Source organism: Notolabrus celidotus, chromosome 1, assembly GCF_009762535.1.
Source record: "Notolabrus celidotus isolate fNotCel1 chromosome 1, fNotCel1.pri, whole genome shotgun sequence".
NCBI lineage: Eukaryota > Metazoa > Chordata > Actinopteri > Labriformes > Labridae > Notolabrus > Notolabrus celidotus.
Genome location: NC_048272.1, coordinates 32,194,114 through 32,212,750, shown reverse-complemented (window position 1 = coordinate 32,212,750; position 18,637 = coordinate 32,194,114). Strand labels below are relative to the sequence as shown.

Sequence of the window (18,637 nt, the reverse complement as noted above, 5' to 3'; positions counted from 1 at the left end):
AAACAGCAGTAATTAAACCCCTCCTGAAGAAGAACAATTTAGATGCATCAGAAATGAACAACTATAGGCCGATATCAAACCTCCCTTTTTTAAGTAAAATTATTGAAAAAGCTGTTTTTCAACAACTGAACAATTATCTAATGATAAATGACTGTTTTGATGTCTTCCAATCAGGATTCCGATCACATCACAGCACAGAGACCGCTCTAGTCAAGGTCCTCAATGATATTCATTTAAACACAGACAACGGCAAAATCTCAGTTTTGGTATCACTTGATCTCAGTGCTGCTTTTGACACAGTTGACCACAAGATACTACTGGACAGACTTGAAAACTGGGTGGGAATCTCTGGTGCAGTACTAAATTGGCTTAAGTCCTATTTAAATGACCGGGACTATTTTGTGTCTATAGGTAAATACACATCTGAGCGGATGAAAATCGTATGTGGAGTACCTCAAGGATCCATTCTGGGGCCTCTACTATTCAACATCTACATGCTCCCCTTAGGTCAGATAATAAGAAACAACCAAATAAAATACCATAGCTATGCAGATGACACACACATTAACATCACCATATCACCAGGGGATTATAGTCCCATACAAACACTGAGTAAATGCATTGAACAAATCAATGACTGGACGAGCCAGAACTTTCTTCAGTTAAACAAAGAAAAAACTGAAATGATTGTTTTTGGAGCCAAGGAAGAAAGGTTAAAGGTTACTGCTCAGCTCCAATCTGCAATGATGAAATGTTCAAACCAAGCCAGAAACCTTGGTGTAGTCATAGACTCAGACCTTAATTTCAGCAGCCACATTAAGACAATTACAAAGTCAGCCTACTATCACCTTAAGAATATATCAAGGATTAAAGGACTTATGTCTCAGCAGGATGCAGAAAAACTCGTCCATGCATTTATCTTTAGCAGACTAGACTACTGTAACGGGGTCTTTACAGGACTCCCTAAAAAGTCCATCAGACGGCTGCAGCTCATACAGAATGCTGCTGCTCGAGTCCTAACAAGGACCAAAAAAGTAGACCACATTACTCCAGTTCTTAGATCTCTACACTGGCTTCCTGTCTGTCAGAGAATAGACTTTAAAATCCTGCTGATGGTTTATAAAGCACTGAATGGTTTAGGCCCAAAATACATTGCTGATCTGCTACTACTTTATGAACCACCTCGACCTCTGAGGTCATCAGGTACTGGTCTGCTTTCAGTTCCTAGAGTCAGAACGAAACATGGTGAAGCAGCGTTTAGTCATTATGCACCACATATCTGGAACAAGCTCCCTGAAAGCTGTAGGTCTGCTCAAACTCTCACCTCTTTTAAATCAAAGATTAAGACTTTTTTATTTACCTCTGCCTTCCTATCTTAGATTATTTTAACCCACTTTAAATTAAAATTTTAATGTAATTTTTAATATATTTCTAATTTTCCTTTTCTTTTCTGTTTTATCATATTTGTCATTTTAATTATGTTCTTTTATGCTTGTCTGAATGTCTCCAATGCTTTTAATGTGTTAATGTAAAGCACATTGAGTTGCCCTCGTGTATGAAATGCGCTATACAAATAAAGCTGCCTTGCCTTGCCTTGCCTTGCCTTCTTCTTCTTCTTCTTCTTCTTCTTCTTCTTCTTCTTCTTCTTCTTCTTCTTCTTCTTCTTCTTCTTCTTCTTCTTCTTCTTCTTCTTCTTCTTCTCTTTTCTCTGTACTGACCAGCCTCATGAGTATCTTATTCTCTCTTCTTCCAAAAATAAGGCTTTAGTTTGGGACAGGCTTTTATTTGAGCCCTGACGGCATAACCTGGGATCAGAGCTTTCCCTTTAACACAGCAGCTTGTACGAGACTCCTCCTGCCTCTGTTTTATATCGACATGCAAACACTTCATTAGAAAATAGCCTCTGAAAACGGTTGGTTAGCAGAGCAGAACCGATGCTCTTGGTCATATTTCTGTGCAGATATAGAGTTGGTAATAAGGCCTGCATGGTTTTTAATCATATTCTTACAGTAATCCTCTCCAGTTGTGCTGACTGAAAACATTCAGAAGTAACGCTCATTATTCCCCTTCTCTTTTCTCCTGACACTTCTGGGTGACCATGTCTGGAGTGAGTCTGTGTGTCATCATTACATATTCAGCTGCTGCAGAAACACTGCACAGTTCTATTCAGAAAGTACAGCGAGTCTTCAAGATGCAAATCTCTTTAAATGAGCTCTCCCTGCCCTCCTGCACTGTGCGGAGCATCTCTCTGCCTGCACTAATGCCGAATGATCCTTCTCAGACAGAAACTCAATGACTGTAATGACAGTGATGGGGAGATGGCGGCAGGCTGCAGGAATGCAATCCCACAGCTCCATTTTTAAAATATAGATTACAGTCATAACACTTGAGAATGCATTAGACTTCGATTAAGGGCCCAGCAGCAATTTAAAGTCTGAGATTCTGACTCTTAGCACTGTCAGCATTACCGAAGGACCACAGCTAAGAACAGCCGCTCATTATTCTGGAGAGGTTCTTCAGCTGGAACAAATCTCTTGCAGAGAGCTGATGTTTGTGTGGATGTCCAGGAGAGAGCTGCCTGTCGGTAAATAACAGTAAAGTATTAAACAGAAGGGCAGTGGAGAGAAAACCAGACATTAATTTGATGTCTGAGTAACAGGATGAGTTATTCTGCAGGTTCAATCTAAAAGTTTGCTACATAAGAAACGTAATTATTTTATTCCATGTTGATATCGATAGTTTTAAATATTAAAACGGGAAGTTTCCCTCTAAGATAAAGACATTTTCTCATGTATTTAATTTAAGCAGTTTATTCCACTGTTGTGCTTTATCTGGGTGTTTTAAAACTGATCATTGATAAAATGTACTAAACTTGATCTAACCTGAACAGTTTGTATGTTTTAGGATTAAAAGGAAAGAAAAGGAAGTGGTTTTAGATCAGCATGAATTCATTTTTTCTCACCTCCTTTTTTGCTTCATTAATAAGTGCATTCTTTCGTTTTCAAATCTTTTGTTGTTTTTGTTCTTAGCGTCTGCCTTTTCCTGTTCGGTTCTTTAATTGGTTTATAGTGCACTTTATTTGCAAAATGAGCAACTCTCTCTTTATAATATGTGTTTTATATTTATACAGTTTTAACATTGTTGTTATTTATCCTTCTTTATGTTCTATTTAACTGACCAACATTCAGGCAACAAGTTTGTCTTTCGTTCTTTTTTTTTGCTTTAACCATGGGGCTGTCAAACTATTGTTTTTTAAAGTCATGATTAATAACAGCATATATATATAGAGAGAATAGAATAAAATAGCCTTTATAAGTCATTGTAAAGTGTACAATGAAAATAAGAAGCGCTGCTCCTGAAGTTGCATGTAATAAATAAGATAAAAACAGGTAGAAAATATATACAAAAGACAATATGAAATATAATATAAAAACAAAAGTCCAATATTTACAGTCTGGTAGGAGGGAGAGGTGTTTGGTTAAATATTGCACGATATGAGAATATTACAGTTACAAATATTTCACATGAATGGACTGTTTGTGTTCTCTGTTTGTGGGTGTTTAGTGTTGTGATGGCTGAGCTCTGTATACTTAGATCATAGGTGGTAGCTGAAATTAAAATACTTCTGTGACATTTTGATTTCAATGAACACAAAGTGCAGATTACTTTTGACTTATCAACTGAGTGGGAGTTTTTTAATGGCCGTTCAAATACACGGTGTGTGGTGTCGTTGTTTATGGCAGCAGGAAGCGTTCAAGTAGCACGTGATTTAAAAAATGAACACATTAGTTTCTTGCAGTAATCGCATCGTGATGAACACATCAATGCTGGCAGCCCTCACAGTGAGTCCAACTGAATTTGAATCAGAACAATAAGGTGCATGTGGTGTGTAATAAAGTGAGTTGATGAAAATTGGATGACTGATGAATACTAAAGTTTGCCCCAAGTACAAATCATGTTTTCATCTCTAGGTTTTCGCACAGTTGTACTCGACGGTTTGTAAATCAGAGCTTCAGTCAGGAGCTCATCCGTCCCTAAACCGTAATAGACCAGAGTTTGTCTCATCACATGTTTGTTTTTTCATACAATAAATTGAGGAAAGTAGACTTAGTGCTTCAGTCAATTAATGGAAATAACAGCTAATCCTTCTGCGGTTATTTTGTGGGGGGTTAGCTATAAATGTGGGCGTTCCAATTTAGATGCTCCCACACGTGATGTATTAAAAACATGGCAATGAAACAGGCTGCTGCACCAACCTATCAAATATGATTACTTATTTTATCCTGTGTTGGATTTTATGTTCACAACAGTCCAAAAGTGCAGTAGATGTGTTCTCATTGTTCATTAGGTTGATGCCTTTGTCCGAAAATATGGAAGAGGTAGAAACAGATTCTATTCTGAGTTATGAGTGCATCTCTTCTATACGAATAAGTGAACACATGCTCGGTGTTTCAGGATAAGAGAAAAAGTTTGGGGTTTTCAATAAGAAGTGAGTTCTTTCAGGGTCATTGAGAGAGTAGGCGTCTCTGAATGTTGACTTTAGGATGATTGTACTGAGCTCACTTCAGAGGGAAGATCAATTCTTCAGCGGCTGTTTGTCGAACAGTATGAAGAGGGATCCTTCTTTGCTGTTACTCTTTTTATTATCGTTATTTTATTTTCAGTTTGTCTGTTTGAGATCGGGCAGCTGGAGGGAGACAGGAATTGTGGGTGACATGCACCAAACAAGGACGGTGGCCTCTATGTTGCGCCTGCTCAACTAACAGAGCCAAGCTGATGGCTTGTGATTCTAGAGCTTGAGTTTTTTCTTTGCAAGCTTTAATAAATGATTGATCAGTTTCCAGAAATGACAAATTACAATCAATACCTGTGCTTTGTTAGTGTTCTATGACCTGCTGAGTTCAAGGTAAGATAAGCTTGTTTATAAAGCAACAATCATGAACAGGCATTAAGAACAACAGACTCTCACCTTCTCCACTGGTGTGACTTAATCCAAATCAAAATGACACACACAATGAGATATCAGAGTGTCTCAATGATCACACTTCTATTGAGTCACTGTCACATCCATTACAGTGATAAAAACGCCCTCCTGAGTATTTTCACTGCATCAACAAGCCATTACTCCCATCATAAGCTAGCTGGAGGTGAGCTCTGCAGGGACGTGAAGTGTCATCTCAGACTGATTTGATTGCCTGCTGGAAACCTGTATCTACTGTGTGTGTAATGAGTTCAGTCTGAAGCTGCATTAAAGTGCCTCCTTGAGTTCTGCCCTTCACTTAGAGACGATTTACGGTGATGATTATTGTGAATTATTTTGACAACGCTGCAAAATGATTATTCTAATAAGCTCTTAGTGAGCTGTTTGGAAACGAGAGAGGAGATGATTCTTCTTCTTCAGAGAAAGGCTGCGTGACAACGGAACAAATAAGGACCGTACAAACACCTGGGTGCTCATTTAAGAGCCACACAACAACACCTGCTGTCATCCTGACTTACACTGGACACAGAATAATCATATAAACACAAACACATTCATGTTTCATCCTCTGGTCTCTGTCCTTTTTGTGTTTCTCACTGAGCTAAAGAAACACACGCACACGGACACACACACACCACACATGTCCTCAATGCAACCCTCACAAATAGGCCTAGACACAGCAGTCCGTCCCTCTCTGATTTCCATATAGATGAGCGACCGGGGAGTAAACACAGCCATCCTAACGAGGGTGATGAATGAATCTTGATTAGTTATTAATTAAGCGGCCAATTAAGCCGCCATCTCCATATTCATATCAGATTATGCTGAACTGCTGAGAAATGGATCTGATGATTCTGCAGGAAGATAAGATGAAAGTTTCATCATCAGTGATGCAGAGATAGTTTTCAGTATCACTGGAGCAGTTTTCTAAATGTTTCAAAAGGAAAGGGTAATTTTTGATCATGAGGGGACTTATTGTTTTATAATGGATATTGTTGTTTCTTATTCATACGTTGGTTAGAAAACACACTACAGCAGCCTAAAAGATGTCCTGTGTGTGAAACAGATCGCAACTTAAGAAACCAGGTCAATGAAAAAACAGGAACAAAACTCTAAAATTAATAAAACAAAGGAAACGTGCTTCAAACGGAGAAATGTTCTGTAGAGAGTGAGAGCACAGCAAACCTTCTGCAACAACATGAACAATACAAAGTTAGAACACACAAGCAGGGGACAATACAAGTGTACAAAGCTGTAACACACCTGATGCTGTTTGTTAGTATGACTCTGTTTTATGTTTCTTTTTCATATCAGGGGTTTTCTGGTGTTAGGGGCTGGTCCTATCAAGAAATGATCTTGTTTACATTACAAATAGTTGCTTTATTTACACACAGACACCAACTGAGCAGAGAGAGGGCAGGCAGATAGAGGGACATTGCACAAGAGGAAGCATTTCCATAACCTGATATTATCAAATTATTATTGTAGTTTACCTGCAGCCAACATGGTTAAAGCTTATGACAACTTTTTTATTTTCAAATAAAAGTTGAGCAGAGACTCGAACAAAGAGCTTGACAAGTAACTTAATTTTCCCAATAACCATCCTGCACGTAACTTTTGAATAAAAGCAAATCAATAGGGAGTCTCTCCACAGGAAGAACAGATCAAGCTTTTAAACACATTCAGGAAGTGCTTTCATATTACATTTTTCATGCTTGTAACATAAATATAGCCAATACAAATCCAATAAAGCCCTCAACTTATCATTTTTCTGTGTATTTTGGCTGAGATCTCCTTGAAGCTAGCAGAAGAAATAGGCAAGCCTTCAAAGCTTGATCCGTAAGGCAACTGGACTTGGTAGAAATTGTTGAAGACTCTTTACCTCTCCTCCGAAAGGCTTCTTCAGTTCTGACCAGACTGGGGAAGAGGTAGAAAATATGAGCCTCTAAAAGTCTCGGGTGACATCTGTTCCCTAAATTTTCGGTCCCACTGCTAAAGCTGGCGGTCTGAACAGTTTGATTTGTTAATATGTACACCAGAATAAAAACCAAGCCATTCCAAGCAGATTCCTGTGCAAAGCTCTCCTTCTTTGCTGCTGGTGCATCCACGCTCACTACACCACCATCGCCATCATCAACTTAAGAAGTTACACTTCTAATTTTTAGGCAGCCTCCAAAAGAAATCCCTGTGTTCTCTTCATCTTCTCTCTTCAGCCCCTTTTAATGCGCTAGTTAGCTCTCTGTCACTTCACAATGAAGCGCATCAAATGGAGTGATTGAAGGCTGATATTAACATTACAAGTTAAGAATGTCAAACTGATGTTTGGTTTTGTAAGCATTGGATTGGTCATGCCTGCTAGAGGCACACATCGCTCGCCACTATCATAACGCTGCGCCTCCTGGCAGGCATTACTATTCAACCACTAATCACCATATTTCAGTCAGACAACTCACGTTTAAATTGTTTATTGTAGCAGCAAATACATATTCATGTTTGGCGCCCAGGCTCCATCACTCCCTGCAGATAAGTTTACATGCAGACTTTGAGGAGTGATGAGCAAAACATACTAAACACCCACGGAGCCTGCAGGTGGAAGCTGGGGAGGCGGCGGGGAAGAAGAAAATATCAGCAATGGCATGCAGCAGCATGCCATTGCAGCAGCATGGGAGATTTTTCCCAGTTTAAATAGACCGCCAATTTGAGAGGCAGAGGGCAGGATTGGATGATGGATAAGAGAGTGGGACATATGACGTGTATGGCATTGCAGCTCGAGTTGTCTGCCTGATCTAGCTCGCAGGCGTCACTCCATTAGTGAATGTATTTGAAAAAAGCTTGCAACATAACATAGCCATGCGCTTACTGTTTTTCTTTTCACTGTAAATGCTTTTTTGTTTGGTTTCATTGAACTCGCCTTTTTTTTTTTTTTGCAGGTTTTTTGCAATCAGTGTATTTGTTATGATTAACTGTAGCTATCTATTATGTACAGCAGGTGTTGGTTGTTGTATTTGCTTTTTCCTGGGACTCTTAGTGGAAGTGTGTACGTAAGTCGTAGGTCTTTGTCATTTTTTTTCTGTTCCCTGTCCTTTGAAAGTATTCCCAAACATTTTCTGTTTTATTAGGTAAGAGATGGATTTTGCGGTGATTCAAATAATGCCAGAATTTGTCAATCTAGATAAAGTAAGATAAATCGGCTGTCTGCTGGTGTACTCTGCGAATCTAGGAAGGTCAAAGTAATGATAATCATTGTTTCAATATAGAAATAAATGTCTCTTCTGCTTCACTCAGTCACTGACAGACAGCCTCCTTTTTCCTTCAGCTGGAGACAGACATTTTTATTTCCACTTGGATTGAGACAAATGATGTCCCCACTGTCTGAGAGCATGTCTCTGCAGTCCCTGTACATATTTAATCTCTGGATATGCGTCATTTTCAGCTGTCAAGGTTTCACTTGAAGTTGGGTTCACTTTAGTGACAGCTCTGTGCTTGTCAAAGGTTTCTGATGAATGTCTGTCCATGTGGAAGGATCTGCTGTGCTCCCTCAGACTGGGATCTCCACATGCACACACATCTCTCCACAAAACCGTCTGCATCGCCAAGAGGACTGACAGTGACAGATTTCTACTGATGACATTTGAGTTATCGCCAATTTACATCTTGAAAATATCCATAAATCTTTTTGGACGTCTTGAGAAAACAGCTGCAGACTCGGCCTGAAACCTTCATGTGTTGACTTTTCTTTGGTATTAAAGAAATCAAAGATAATATTATGTAAACAACGAGTTCATTATCTCTTCCTCTGGGCTCCTCATGATGCCAGCTTCAGTCGGCCATGGGGTCAGTATCATGTGTGATCCTTTTTAGTTATTTACCCAAATAATGCACCCTGCTCTTACTGTTTTACTGAGTCTCATCAGTCTCACTTGAGTCTGATTACCCTGTGTTTATATGTAGTGCATGCTCCTTCCTTTGTGTACATGTTGTCTAACTTTTAAACCCTTAATCTCACACAATAAAAAAAGCACTGACCCAAAAATGCACGACTCACTTTTGGGCATTGCAGACAGTCAACTTGCGTCGTATTGATCACAACTTTATTGCAGCAGCAGATCATTGTTTGTGTTTGCTGTCTCGGCTCTGAACCTCGTCTCTCCTTTACATGCAAAGGAAGACCTCTGTAGTCTGAGCCTGCAGGTGGATGCTGGGGAGGTGGTGGGGCTGAAAGTTTGAGGGGTTGAAATCTTGCTGCTTCAAAAAGAGCCCAAGTAGACTGCCTGATTAAAAGGATTCTTTATCAGGTGAATGTGAGAATGACATAATGACTGGACAAACTTGTAGCCGTCGCTCCATCGTGTGTAAAAGCAGGCAAGTGTATTCTCACACAAGGGGACACAACAAATGAGCAAAGAGAGGGATGTCACTCTAGGGCCATGTCTCATGTCTGTTTAGATGCATCCATGTCAATCCAAAGACCAAACAATATATGTCAAAACATGCAAACACGTCATTGGTTTGAAAACACTGGTCGTTTTTTTTCATTTGCATGGTAGTGTGACTCTCAATCCAATACCTCTTGGAGGGACGACAGTCTTTAGTCTTTTATTCTGCGAGCATCAATTGTACTCAAAATAAACTAAGCTTCCAATAAAAAGGAAACAAAATCAACCAGTGACATTCATAAGACTCCTGATACATGATATGTATTTTCATCAAGTCTGAAGTACAGGTTCATTTTGAGTTTTATTGACTGGAAGGTTGTTTGAACAGACCTTAGTGCTAAATCATCAACAGTTAATCCAGCTCACATCTTCCGTTCTCCATCTTTGTCCTTGTCAGATGAAGTTTTGGTTTTGTTCTCGTGCAAACAAACATCTTCTGGTCGTGAGATGTTAACACCAAAGTGTCCTCGCTTATTCAGTCAGGCTGCTGACTCATCAGCGTTTTTCTCTTCTCTCTAAGTCTTTGTGTTTAGTCGATCTTAGTCACTCATGTTTGTGTTTTTCTTTTCAGGATGGTACCGAGGATTCTCAACGAGGAAACCAAATGTCAAGGTAAGAGAGACTGACAGCTCGTCTTCCTCAGCTCTCTGATCTCAGACTGTTTGAATTAACTTTTTTCTTCTTCAAGTCCTTCCCTATTTTTATGTCCACATCTCCGGCTCTCTCTCCCTCCGTCTCTGTCCTCATATCTGGTTCTCTCACTGTCTGTCTCTGTATACATTTCTTGTTCTCTCTCCCTCCTTCTCTGTCACATCTCTGGTTCTCTCACCCTCGTTCTCAGTCCACATCTCTGGTTCTCTATCCCTCTGTTTCTGGTTCTCTCTCCCTCCATGTCTGTCCACATCTCTGGTTCTCTCTCCCTCCTTCTCAATCCACATCTCTGGTTCTTTCTCCCTTCGTATATGTCCACATCCCTGGTTCTCTCTCCCTTGTTCTCTGTCCACATTTCTGGTTCTCTCTCCCTCCATGTCTGTCCACATCTCTGGTTCTCTCTCCCTCCTTCTCAGTCCACATCTCTGGTTCTCTCTCCCTTCGTCTATGTCCACATCCCTGGTTCTCTCTCCCTTGTTCTCTGTCCACATTTCTGGTTCTCTCTCCCTCCGTCTCTGTCCCCATCTCTGGTTCTCTCTCCCTCCTTCTCAGTCCACATTTCTTGTTCTCTCTCCCTCCATCTCTGTCCCCATCTCTGGTTCTCTCTCCCTCCTTCTCAGTCCACATCTCTGGTTCTCAACCTCTCATGTACGAAGATTACCCTCTCAAAACATGAAACAACAGCAACATCCTGTATGAATCCTAACCAGCAAATAAGAAACCATATAATTCAATGTAATTATTGAACTATAGATTCATTCAAGTGCACAAATATATGAGATAAAATATTAAAATCATGCAAAAACACTTCTTATCCCTAAAGGCTGCATGTTCAGTTCATGACCTCCTTGTTTCTTAAATTCTTCCTCCAGGGCAGAAATATCTGTAATGAGGTATTTAGCAATCCAGAAACCTGAGGGCAAACTGTGTTGTCTTTAATCTACATCCCAACATCGGTCCTTCAGTAATGTGTCATTCAGAGGTAAATCTGGGTCCTTTCAGAGCAGCACTTCAGCATCTGAGTTTTATGTTCACAGCAGGTACTTGTGCCTTTTTGGGACACGTCTACTCTTCAATAATGTTTCTTTATCCTGTCCAGCTTCATGTTTGTCTTTTATCAAAACCAGTTTCATGTTTTACCTCAGAGAGGTTGATGCCGTTCTTTGTCGTCTGTGATTTTAAACATCACATTTCCACACATAATGAGAAATGATACGGTGATAAACTGTGAGTTGAAATTCTACGAAACACCATGACAGCTGTGATGACGGAAGATTCGGTCGTGATGAAGCATTTCCATCACTTAGCAGGGGTTTAGCTGAAGATACCGACGTCACCACTGAGCAACAGAGCTGAATACAGACTTTCACTGCTCTTCCCTTTATGTTGCCCTGAGTTTTTGTTAACCCTTCCCTGCTGTTAGGTTTGAGTTTTGTGGTAATTTTGAGACTCAGTTTGTTGAGTTTACAGCCTGTCTGCTGCTGATTCAGCATTTCACAGCATAAAACAAAGAGGCTACAGAAGCAAAGTTATATACAACCTTTGTATGCCTTGCCAAATCCAGAGCAAAATCCAAACAGGAAGAGCACCGTGGATTTTGCAGTTTTCACCTTCATTTCTGAGGCCAGTTCTACAAAGCAGGATGTGCATTTATTAAGATAACTTTAGTTTTGTCAGCACTACTTAACTGATGTTAAATGACGCATCACTTTGAATCCCTTTATTCTCTAAGTACTCAATATTATGGATGGGATATGATTTTAAAAAGTACACTTTCTCATAGTTTTCCCCGGTGCCTGGTTGTAATACGGTATTCCCGCCAGACGGTGGCTACAGAGCGTCTTAAAGATGTTTGCTAACCGCATTAAGTAGCTAAAAGGTGGAGAATAATATTGACTACATTAAATAGCAAAAGTCAGTCACTGGAAATACGTGTCGTGGTGTGGGATTCAGAAACTGAAAAAATTGCAGAGACTGAGCATGGCCGTAAAATATAAACATACACGCCACAGTGCTGCGTCACAGAAACACAGGCATAAAGGTCGAGACAGACGCTGCCAGTGCCCGCTACTAGAAGCACCTCGTCCCTGTGCTGGTGAAGGCAACTGCCACACATACAGACCGTTAACGGGACAGGTGTGTCGTGGAGTGTTTCCTTTTACTGTCTACACCTGCATCACAACACGTGTTGTATTAGTCGCTGTTGTCTCAACTTGGCGTTTCAAACCTGCCGCTCGATTACAAATTATCGCTGATTAAATGCCAATGATTATCAAATCGTACTTTGGCTTGAAATGCCCATCCCTTCTCAATATTTGATGCTATAAGGTCTCCAGCTGAAAGGTTACGTCTTAAACTGTCTGAGTTAGTGAAGCCAGAATCTAAAGATCCTCGCTGCATGATGAACTTTCTTTATAATACAGGCTCCTGGTTCACTGGGTTTCCTCCCACAGCAGCTAATACTTCATTCAATTTCTAATTTCAGCTCATTTCATAATTCCAGCACAGAGGCTGTTCTTCAGTGTTGCTGGGTACATGTTAAAAGGATTTTTGAGTCAACAGCACAGTTATTGAAATCTGTATTCTGACGCATCCTGCACTTGCTCCTCAGACTGTTAGCATGTTTTTAGCTCTCAGTAGAAGTAACCTGCTCTGTAGTCTGATTCATGGTCTGTTTTTAAATCAGCAGCTCTGTTCTTACACCACAGTAGCTCTGATACTGATGTGACATGATGATAACTTCAAGAGAAGAAATTGTGTTTCTTTCAAACTCACCCTAAAGCTCTAGTTGATGTTGTTCTGCTGTCGTCTGATCAAACTTAGACACCTTGAAAAAGTCTTAAGAGAATCAAAGACAGTATATCACAAAGCATGACAAGAATTCTTGACACTGAACAAAAGGTTTTAAAGAGTCTTTTTTCACACATAAAGTTCAGAGTCATCCTCAAAAGAAAGCTTTGACGTTTTTAAACAAGAAAAAACCTGAACGCAGAGCAACTCCAAAACTTTTCTGTGATCAGACTCTGTCAGACATTTAACACCTTTCTGAAGCAAACATAATGTAATTTTCAAAAACAATAAGACATCCATTTAATTATTTGTCTGAACCTCCTTCTGTTGGCTTCTGTGAGGTTTTGTGCAGATCAATCAATCATACATCAACACCTTTCATGTATGATTCATCTCGATAACGGTTGCTTCAGCGGCTGAAATGCAAATGCAGACTGCAGCAGCTCTTGATAAAAACAAAGCTTTCTGTGTACCCCTGTGAATACATATGTGCGTCCTAGAGCAGTGAAAAATCCAGAGGTCCATTTCCACATCTCGGGTTTCTAGTTGAAATGTATTCAATGAGCAGAAGAGGCCTTTGTAGCTGTAATCATCTTCACAGACACGCTGACTCTCAGATCACAGGCCCTCGACCTCCAAGGACTCAGCACTGTCTGACTTCAGCCGCTGGGTGCCGAGGTGTGAGAGTTGGCGGGAGTTGTAATTTCTCTTGGCCAAATTTCTCCACCCTTAAACACTGAGGATGAAACTGAGGTCAGGTGTTCAGGGTGTAAAGAGGGCTGAGATGGTACAAAGACGAGGAATACACACTATAAGACATCACATGTTTTCAGGAAATAATATGCACCATTAAATGAAAAACGCACCGATTAATTCAGCTGATTCTGTTTTCCAGTTTTTTCAAGGTCTGACCTTTCTATGATTCAGATTTTCTTTCTTGAGGTTTGAACGAGGGAGTTCCTGGAGAAGTAAACTTTTCAGATGCTGCAGTGTTTTTATAAAGTTTCTGTCTGATGAATATGGTGCAGAGTGATTAGGTAATCAACAGTCTGTTAGCAGGTTTTATTGGAGCAGCTTCCTGACCCTGTGCTGGATGTGACTCACACTAACAGCTTTATCTCCCTCTCTCTTTTAAAAGCAGTGTGTCTGGATCATGAGCTAACAGGCCTCTGGGTTTCTACTCTTTAAAAAAGATCCTTTTTACTGTTTTGTCCCGCTCTGTTTTATTCTCCCTCTCTCCGTCCTGCTCTGAGCGTCCATAAGAGGCTTTAGGTTCCAGCTCTGCGATATCCAGACACAGGTTTCTGTTTGTAGTTTTGTGTTTCTCTGCTGGGTTTTCTCTGCGGTAGAAAGCAGAAGTTTGAACATAAGAGAGATCATCTTCATTTTAAAAACAAAACAAAAACATGTGGTTTGGCTTCTAGTTTGTTTTAAAGATGTTTCTGAAAAAGTTAGTAACCCTGCAACAAAAACAGTCAATCAGAGGGACGTTTAAGGTTTCTCATGCATCAGTATTTTGACGTACCTCTTTAAAGTCGTGTACTGTTGACTGTATGTCTAAAGTGGGCATGGCCAACATGATATTTTGGTTTTGGGAAGCTTTGTGAAATTGCAAATGGTACAAATATGCACGTCTTAATCAGATCACTTTATTTAGATGAAAACAGAGAAGGTGGAAACTCTCTTCAGAGCTATTTAAATCATTGCGCTTAACTGTACATTTCCTAAAAAGAAGTGTCTTGACAGCAGTACTCCTACAGTCAAGAAACTTTAATGGAGTAAAAAAATATATAATTATATTATATTTAAAACGTGCGGTGCTCTGAGGGTTGTGTTACAAGAAAGACACAAGTGAAAAGATATACATTTATGCAAACAATAAATATATAAAATGCCACAAGTGCAAATGAAGAGAGGAAGAAAGACGAGGATACAGAAGTCAAGTGTCAATATCCTGATGGCCTGAGAAAATAAGAAATATTGCGATGTTACAGTGTGAAGTTATCTTAAACTATGAATATTTATTGAAACATTATTCACCCAGCTGTGGTAAATACTTGATTTTGAGTGGTCAAAACCAGATAGACTGTATTAATAACGGACGTAGTATCCGAGACGTCACCCATTTGTTCCTAAAGTGCTGTTTTGAAGCCAATCGTCAGCGAGAGTCATTTTGGAAATGCTGAACTCAACCTAACTTCTGTCAAGCTAGTGTGAGGCTCTGAGCCTCCTAGCAAACAGCTACTGTGTTCCCGCCTGTCAATCAAGTCAGTCATGTGCTTAAATGGGCAAAACTTGTAATCTTAATATCTTCTGAACTGTCGCGTTTGAAAAAAATTCACCCCGAACAGTGTGTGCTGATAGAGAAATAAGCTCCTCAGACCTAAGCCGTTTTTTGTACCAGACTGTAAACATGTTTATTAATGCTGTAAAGATTGTCTTTTTTGAATGGGTGTGTATGTGGTTTCTGGTGTTTCTACAGCCAGCCTCAAGCGGACGCTCAACACTTCCGCATGGGCTTCATGTTTTGAGACCAGAGGTTGCTGCTTGGTCTTGACACAACACTGAACTAATGGTTTCAACATTATTTTTGTTGAGACAGCTGTTAGACACTCAAAAACTCAACAACTTTTCAGCACCAAAATGTTTTCAGGATATTTCTTTTAAGTCAATAAATTGATTTCAGCTTGAGATGTTTGATATGTATCTGCATTTGAAAGCAGACTGCTCCCCATGCGGAGTGTAGTCTGAATACAGCCGTACCTCATTGAAGAGGGCATCAGATTGCATTAATTTCCCAGACAGCACATAAGCCGGCACACTCTGAGTAACAGTGGGATGTCATGCAGTCAGTAGGTTTGTGAAAAGCTGTTCTTATCACAGATCCTGCAGGTACGCACAGGGTGAAGGTTGACTCTGTGGAAAAAAAGCTGGCTTGCAAGTGAAAATCTGATCTTGCTGAGAGCTTCCAAGGCTGCACCTCCAGAGAAAACCTTGACTTCTAGTGGACTCACATAACAGCTCGTCTGTGGGCGGCACTCTGCCACTCATTTCTGTAGGTTACAGCAAGGGCAATGGGATGCAGCACAGCAGGGATAATAGAAAAAAAAGACAAGTTGCTGCTCAGGTTCCCTCATGCAAATCAAATAGGAGGGATGAGGAGAGCTGCGCAGTGTTTAACAGAGCTCCAATGGAATCAAACATTCACCCACCTCCACACGAAGACGCTCTTTCACTTTTGTTGCAACATAAGCAGACGCACAAAGAGACGGAGCTAAATAGAGATGTCAAGATTTCAAACCTTGATCTGTTAAATCTCTATTCACATCATTATTCGCCTTCAGATGTATCTAACGCCACAAATTCTTCTTTTCTACATCGGTACTCTCAGAAGAGGAGAGCAGCAGGAGGCCATGAGTTTAAAGTTTAAAATCCACAGAGAAGTCTTGTTTAAGTCGAGCTGCAGTGTTTGACTTTAAACACCTGTTAACGTCTGCAGAGATGATCTCAAACATGATCATTTCCATCATGAAATCTAATCTGAAATGCACAGAGCAACAGTGTGAAAAAAGGAGATTTAACAACACTGTTTAGGAGACGTGCTCATTATGTAAGAGCTCATCTTACTGAGCAGCAGTCTGTTAATGTGCTGCAGACTGCTTCCTTTGTCATTAGTGGAAGCAAAATGAGAAACAGCAGGGTGTGAAGAGAGGAGAGCAACGCAGCTTACAGCAAAGAGAATAAATGTGGAGGACGGTAAAAGGTCTGATATTTAAGTTTATATTCTGTGGATGTAAACAAATATATGAGCTGAGGGAACGGAGGAAAGATATGTTGCATCGATTTCTTGTGACTTTGAATCCATTTGTTTCAAAGGAAATTAACACTTTGTCTTTATTTCACATTCAAAACACAAAAAGCAGCATTCTTCATTTTTTGTAGCTTTCTATGGTTTTCTTAAACTATATTGAATATAATATCTGAGTAACGTCACATCTTTGTTATTGTTATAAGTTTGTTTCAGTAGAAACTATTGTCTGTTTATAAGTATGGATGACGCGCCTTCATCTTCTCCAGTTGAAAAAGTGAAGCCAAATTACTTAGGTGATCGGCGCTGACATATTGCACATTAATGTCTACTTCTTGTGGAGCAAAGGCATGCCCAGAATCAATCTTGTACTGACATTAGGCACTTTTTAAGCTAACCAAAGCACACATTTAACCCACTTTTTTTCTCCGCCGCTGGACTGATCATGAACCTGGTTGCGCTCCTGGCTGACACCTGACGCTATACACATGCTTATTTTTCTCAATAACAACAAGTAGGCAGAAAACTGGACAATGAGTTCAGTTCTCTTGTTGCAGTAAATCCACATGTTGTAGTCTGAGCCTTCACTTTTATGACTGTATAACCGCAGAGATTATGAGTCTGCTCCGCATGTTGATATTTAGCGTGTTTCATATTTTTTACGCCTCAATAGGATCTGTAGATATTAAAATGTGTTGCAAAGGAAAATTTATTTTAGGGGCAAAACGCATTTGGCATTGTTTTTGACATCATGTTTGAACGTCTAATTGTTTTTAATGATTAATTGATTATTGATCCTTAACATTTCCAAAGATCAATCACAGAGAATACTTAAAAGTGACATCCCTAGTTTCAATAAAACTTAATTTTTACTCCCTACTTTACTGATGTTTTAACTTAACATAAGTTAAAGTAGGTGTATTCTATTTTAATAAGACTAAAAACCTCTGTTAAGATAACACAGAAGCATGTATGACAACAAGATGTATGAGTCGTACTTGAATCTAAAATGTTTTGATTTCTTGACATAAAAATGCAAAGTTATATAAGTTCATACCAACCTTTTAGTTTATTTTAAACCCAATTTATAAAATTGGAGCAGAAAAACGATCAACGTCTTGGCCATATTTATGTTCAAGTGTTTAAATAAACTTCAAAGTAGAGTCAATGATTGACTCGTGGTTGTGCTGGCTGCTTCAGTCACGACACAGACCCTGAAATCTGTGCAGAGTAATCTTGGAGTGCGTGTCTTAGCACCATATAAATAGAGACAGATGCTTTTGTATGCCAACAATTGCATGCCACAGTGTGCTCTCATATCTTTGCATGCCTTGTGTTGTGTGTCGGTGTGTGTCAGTGTGAGTGTGTGCTGCCTCTCTCCCCCAGCAGCGAGGCAGCAGCCCAATCCTGTTAGTTCCACCCTAATCACCTGGTTCCTCCACAATGTGCTCGCTGGTCGAAACGAATCGCCGTGCCTCCCTGAGGAAATACCGTCTTGCTCCGACTCGTCGCTGCTCCAGCAGAACTACAGACAATACAGATTGAGAAGTTTATCAGTGTTCAGATTAACGGGACGTCAGAGAGGGCAGATCAGTGAGAGCCGTTTGTGTGAAAGATCAGATCAGCCCAGTATTCCTGCACAATAAACACGTCTTTCACAAATTCAACAGAAGCTTCATAGAGACTGGATTTATTTTACGGTCCTCTGTAAGATGTGTTTTAGCTTTGAAGACCTGCTTCCTTTGAAACAATCTGTTCGATGAGTTAAATGCTTTTGATGTAGGATGAGTCACTTATCCCTTATCACTCCATCTGTCCCTCCTTTTAACTCCTGTTACTGCACTATCTCACAAACCTTCCTTACATCTGAAGCATAAAGCTGTAAATGTTGGCTTTTTTAATGGGTGTGTATGTGGCTTCCAGTGCTTTTGCAGCCAGCCTCTAGGGGACACTCCCGGGACTGCATTTTTC

General features: G+C 40.0%; 1 protein-coding gene across 3 annotated transcripts in view; it reads left to right on the top strand.

The window, feature by feature from the left end:
• Positions 1-18,637, top strand: part of LOC117832576 (dedicator of cytokinesis protein 3-like) — a 267,287-nt gene that overhangs the window by 108,447 nt on the left and 140,203 nt on the right. For all 3 annotated transcript variants that reach the window (XM_034711939.1, XM_034711880.1, XM_034711804.1), the window contains exon 4: positions 9,989-10,029. In XM_034711939.1, coding sequence (XP_034567830.1) covers positions 9,989-10,029 — 41 coding nt within the window. The remainder of the gene's footprint in view (positions 1-9,988; positions 10,030-18,637) is intronic.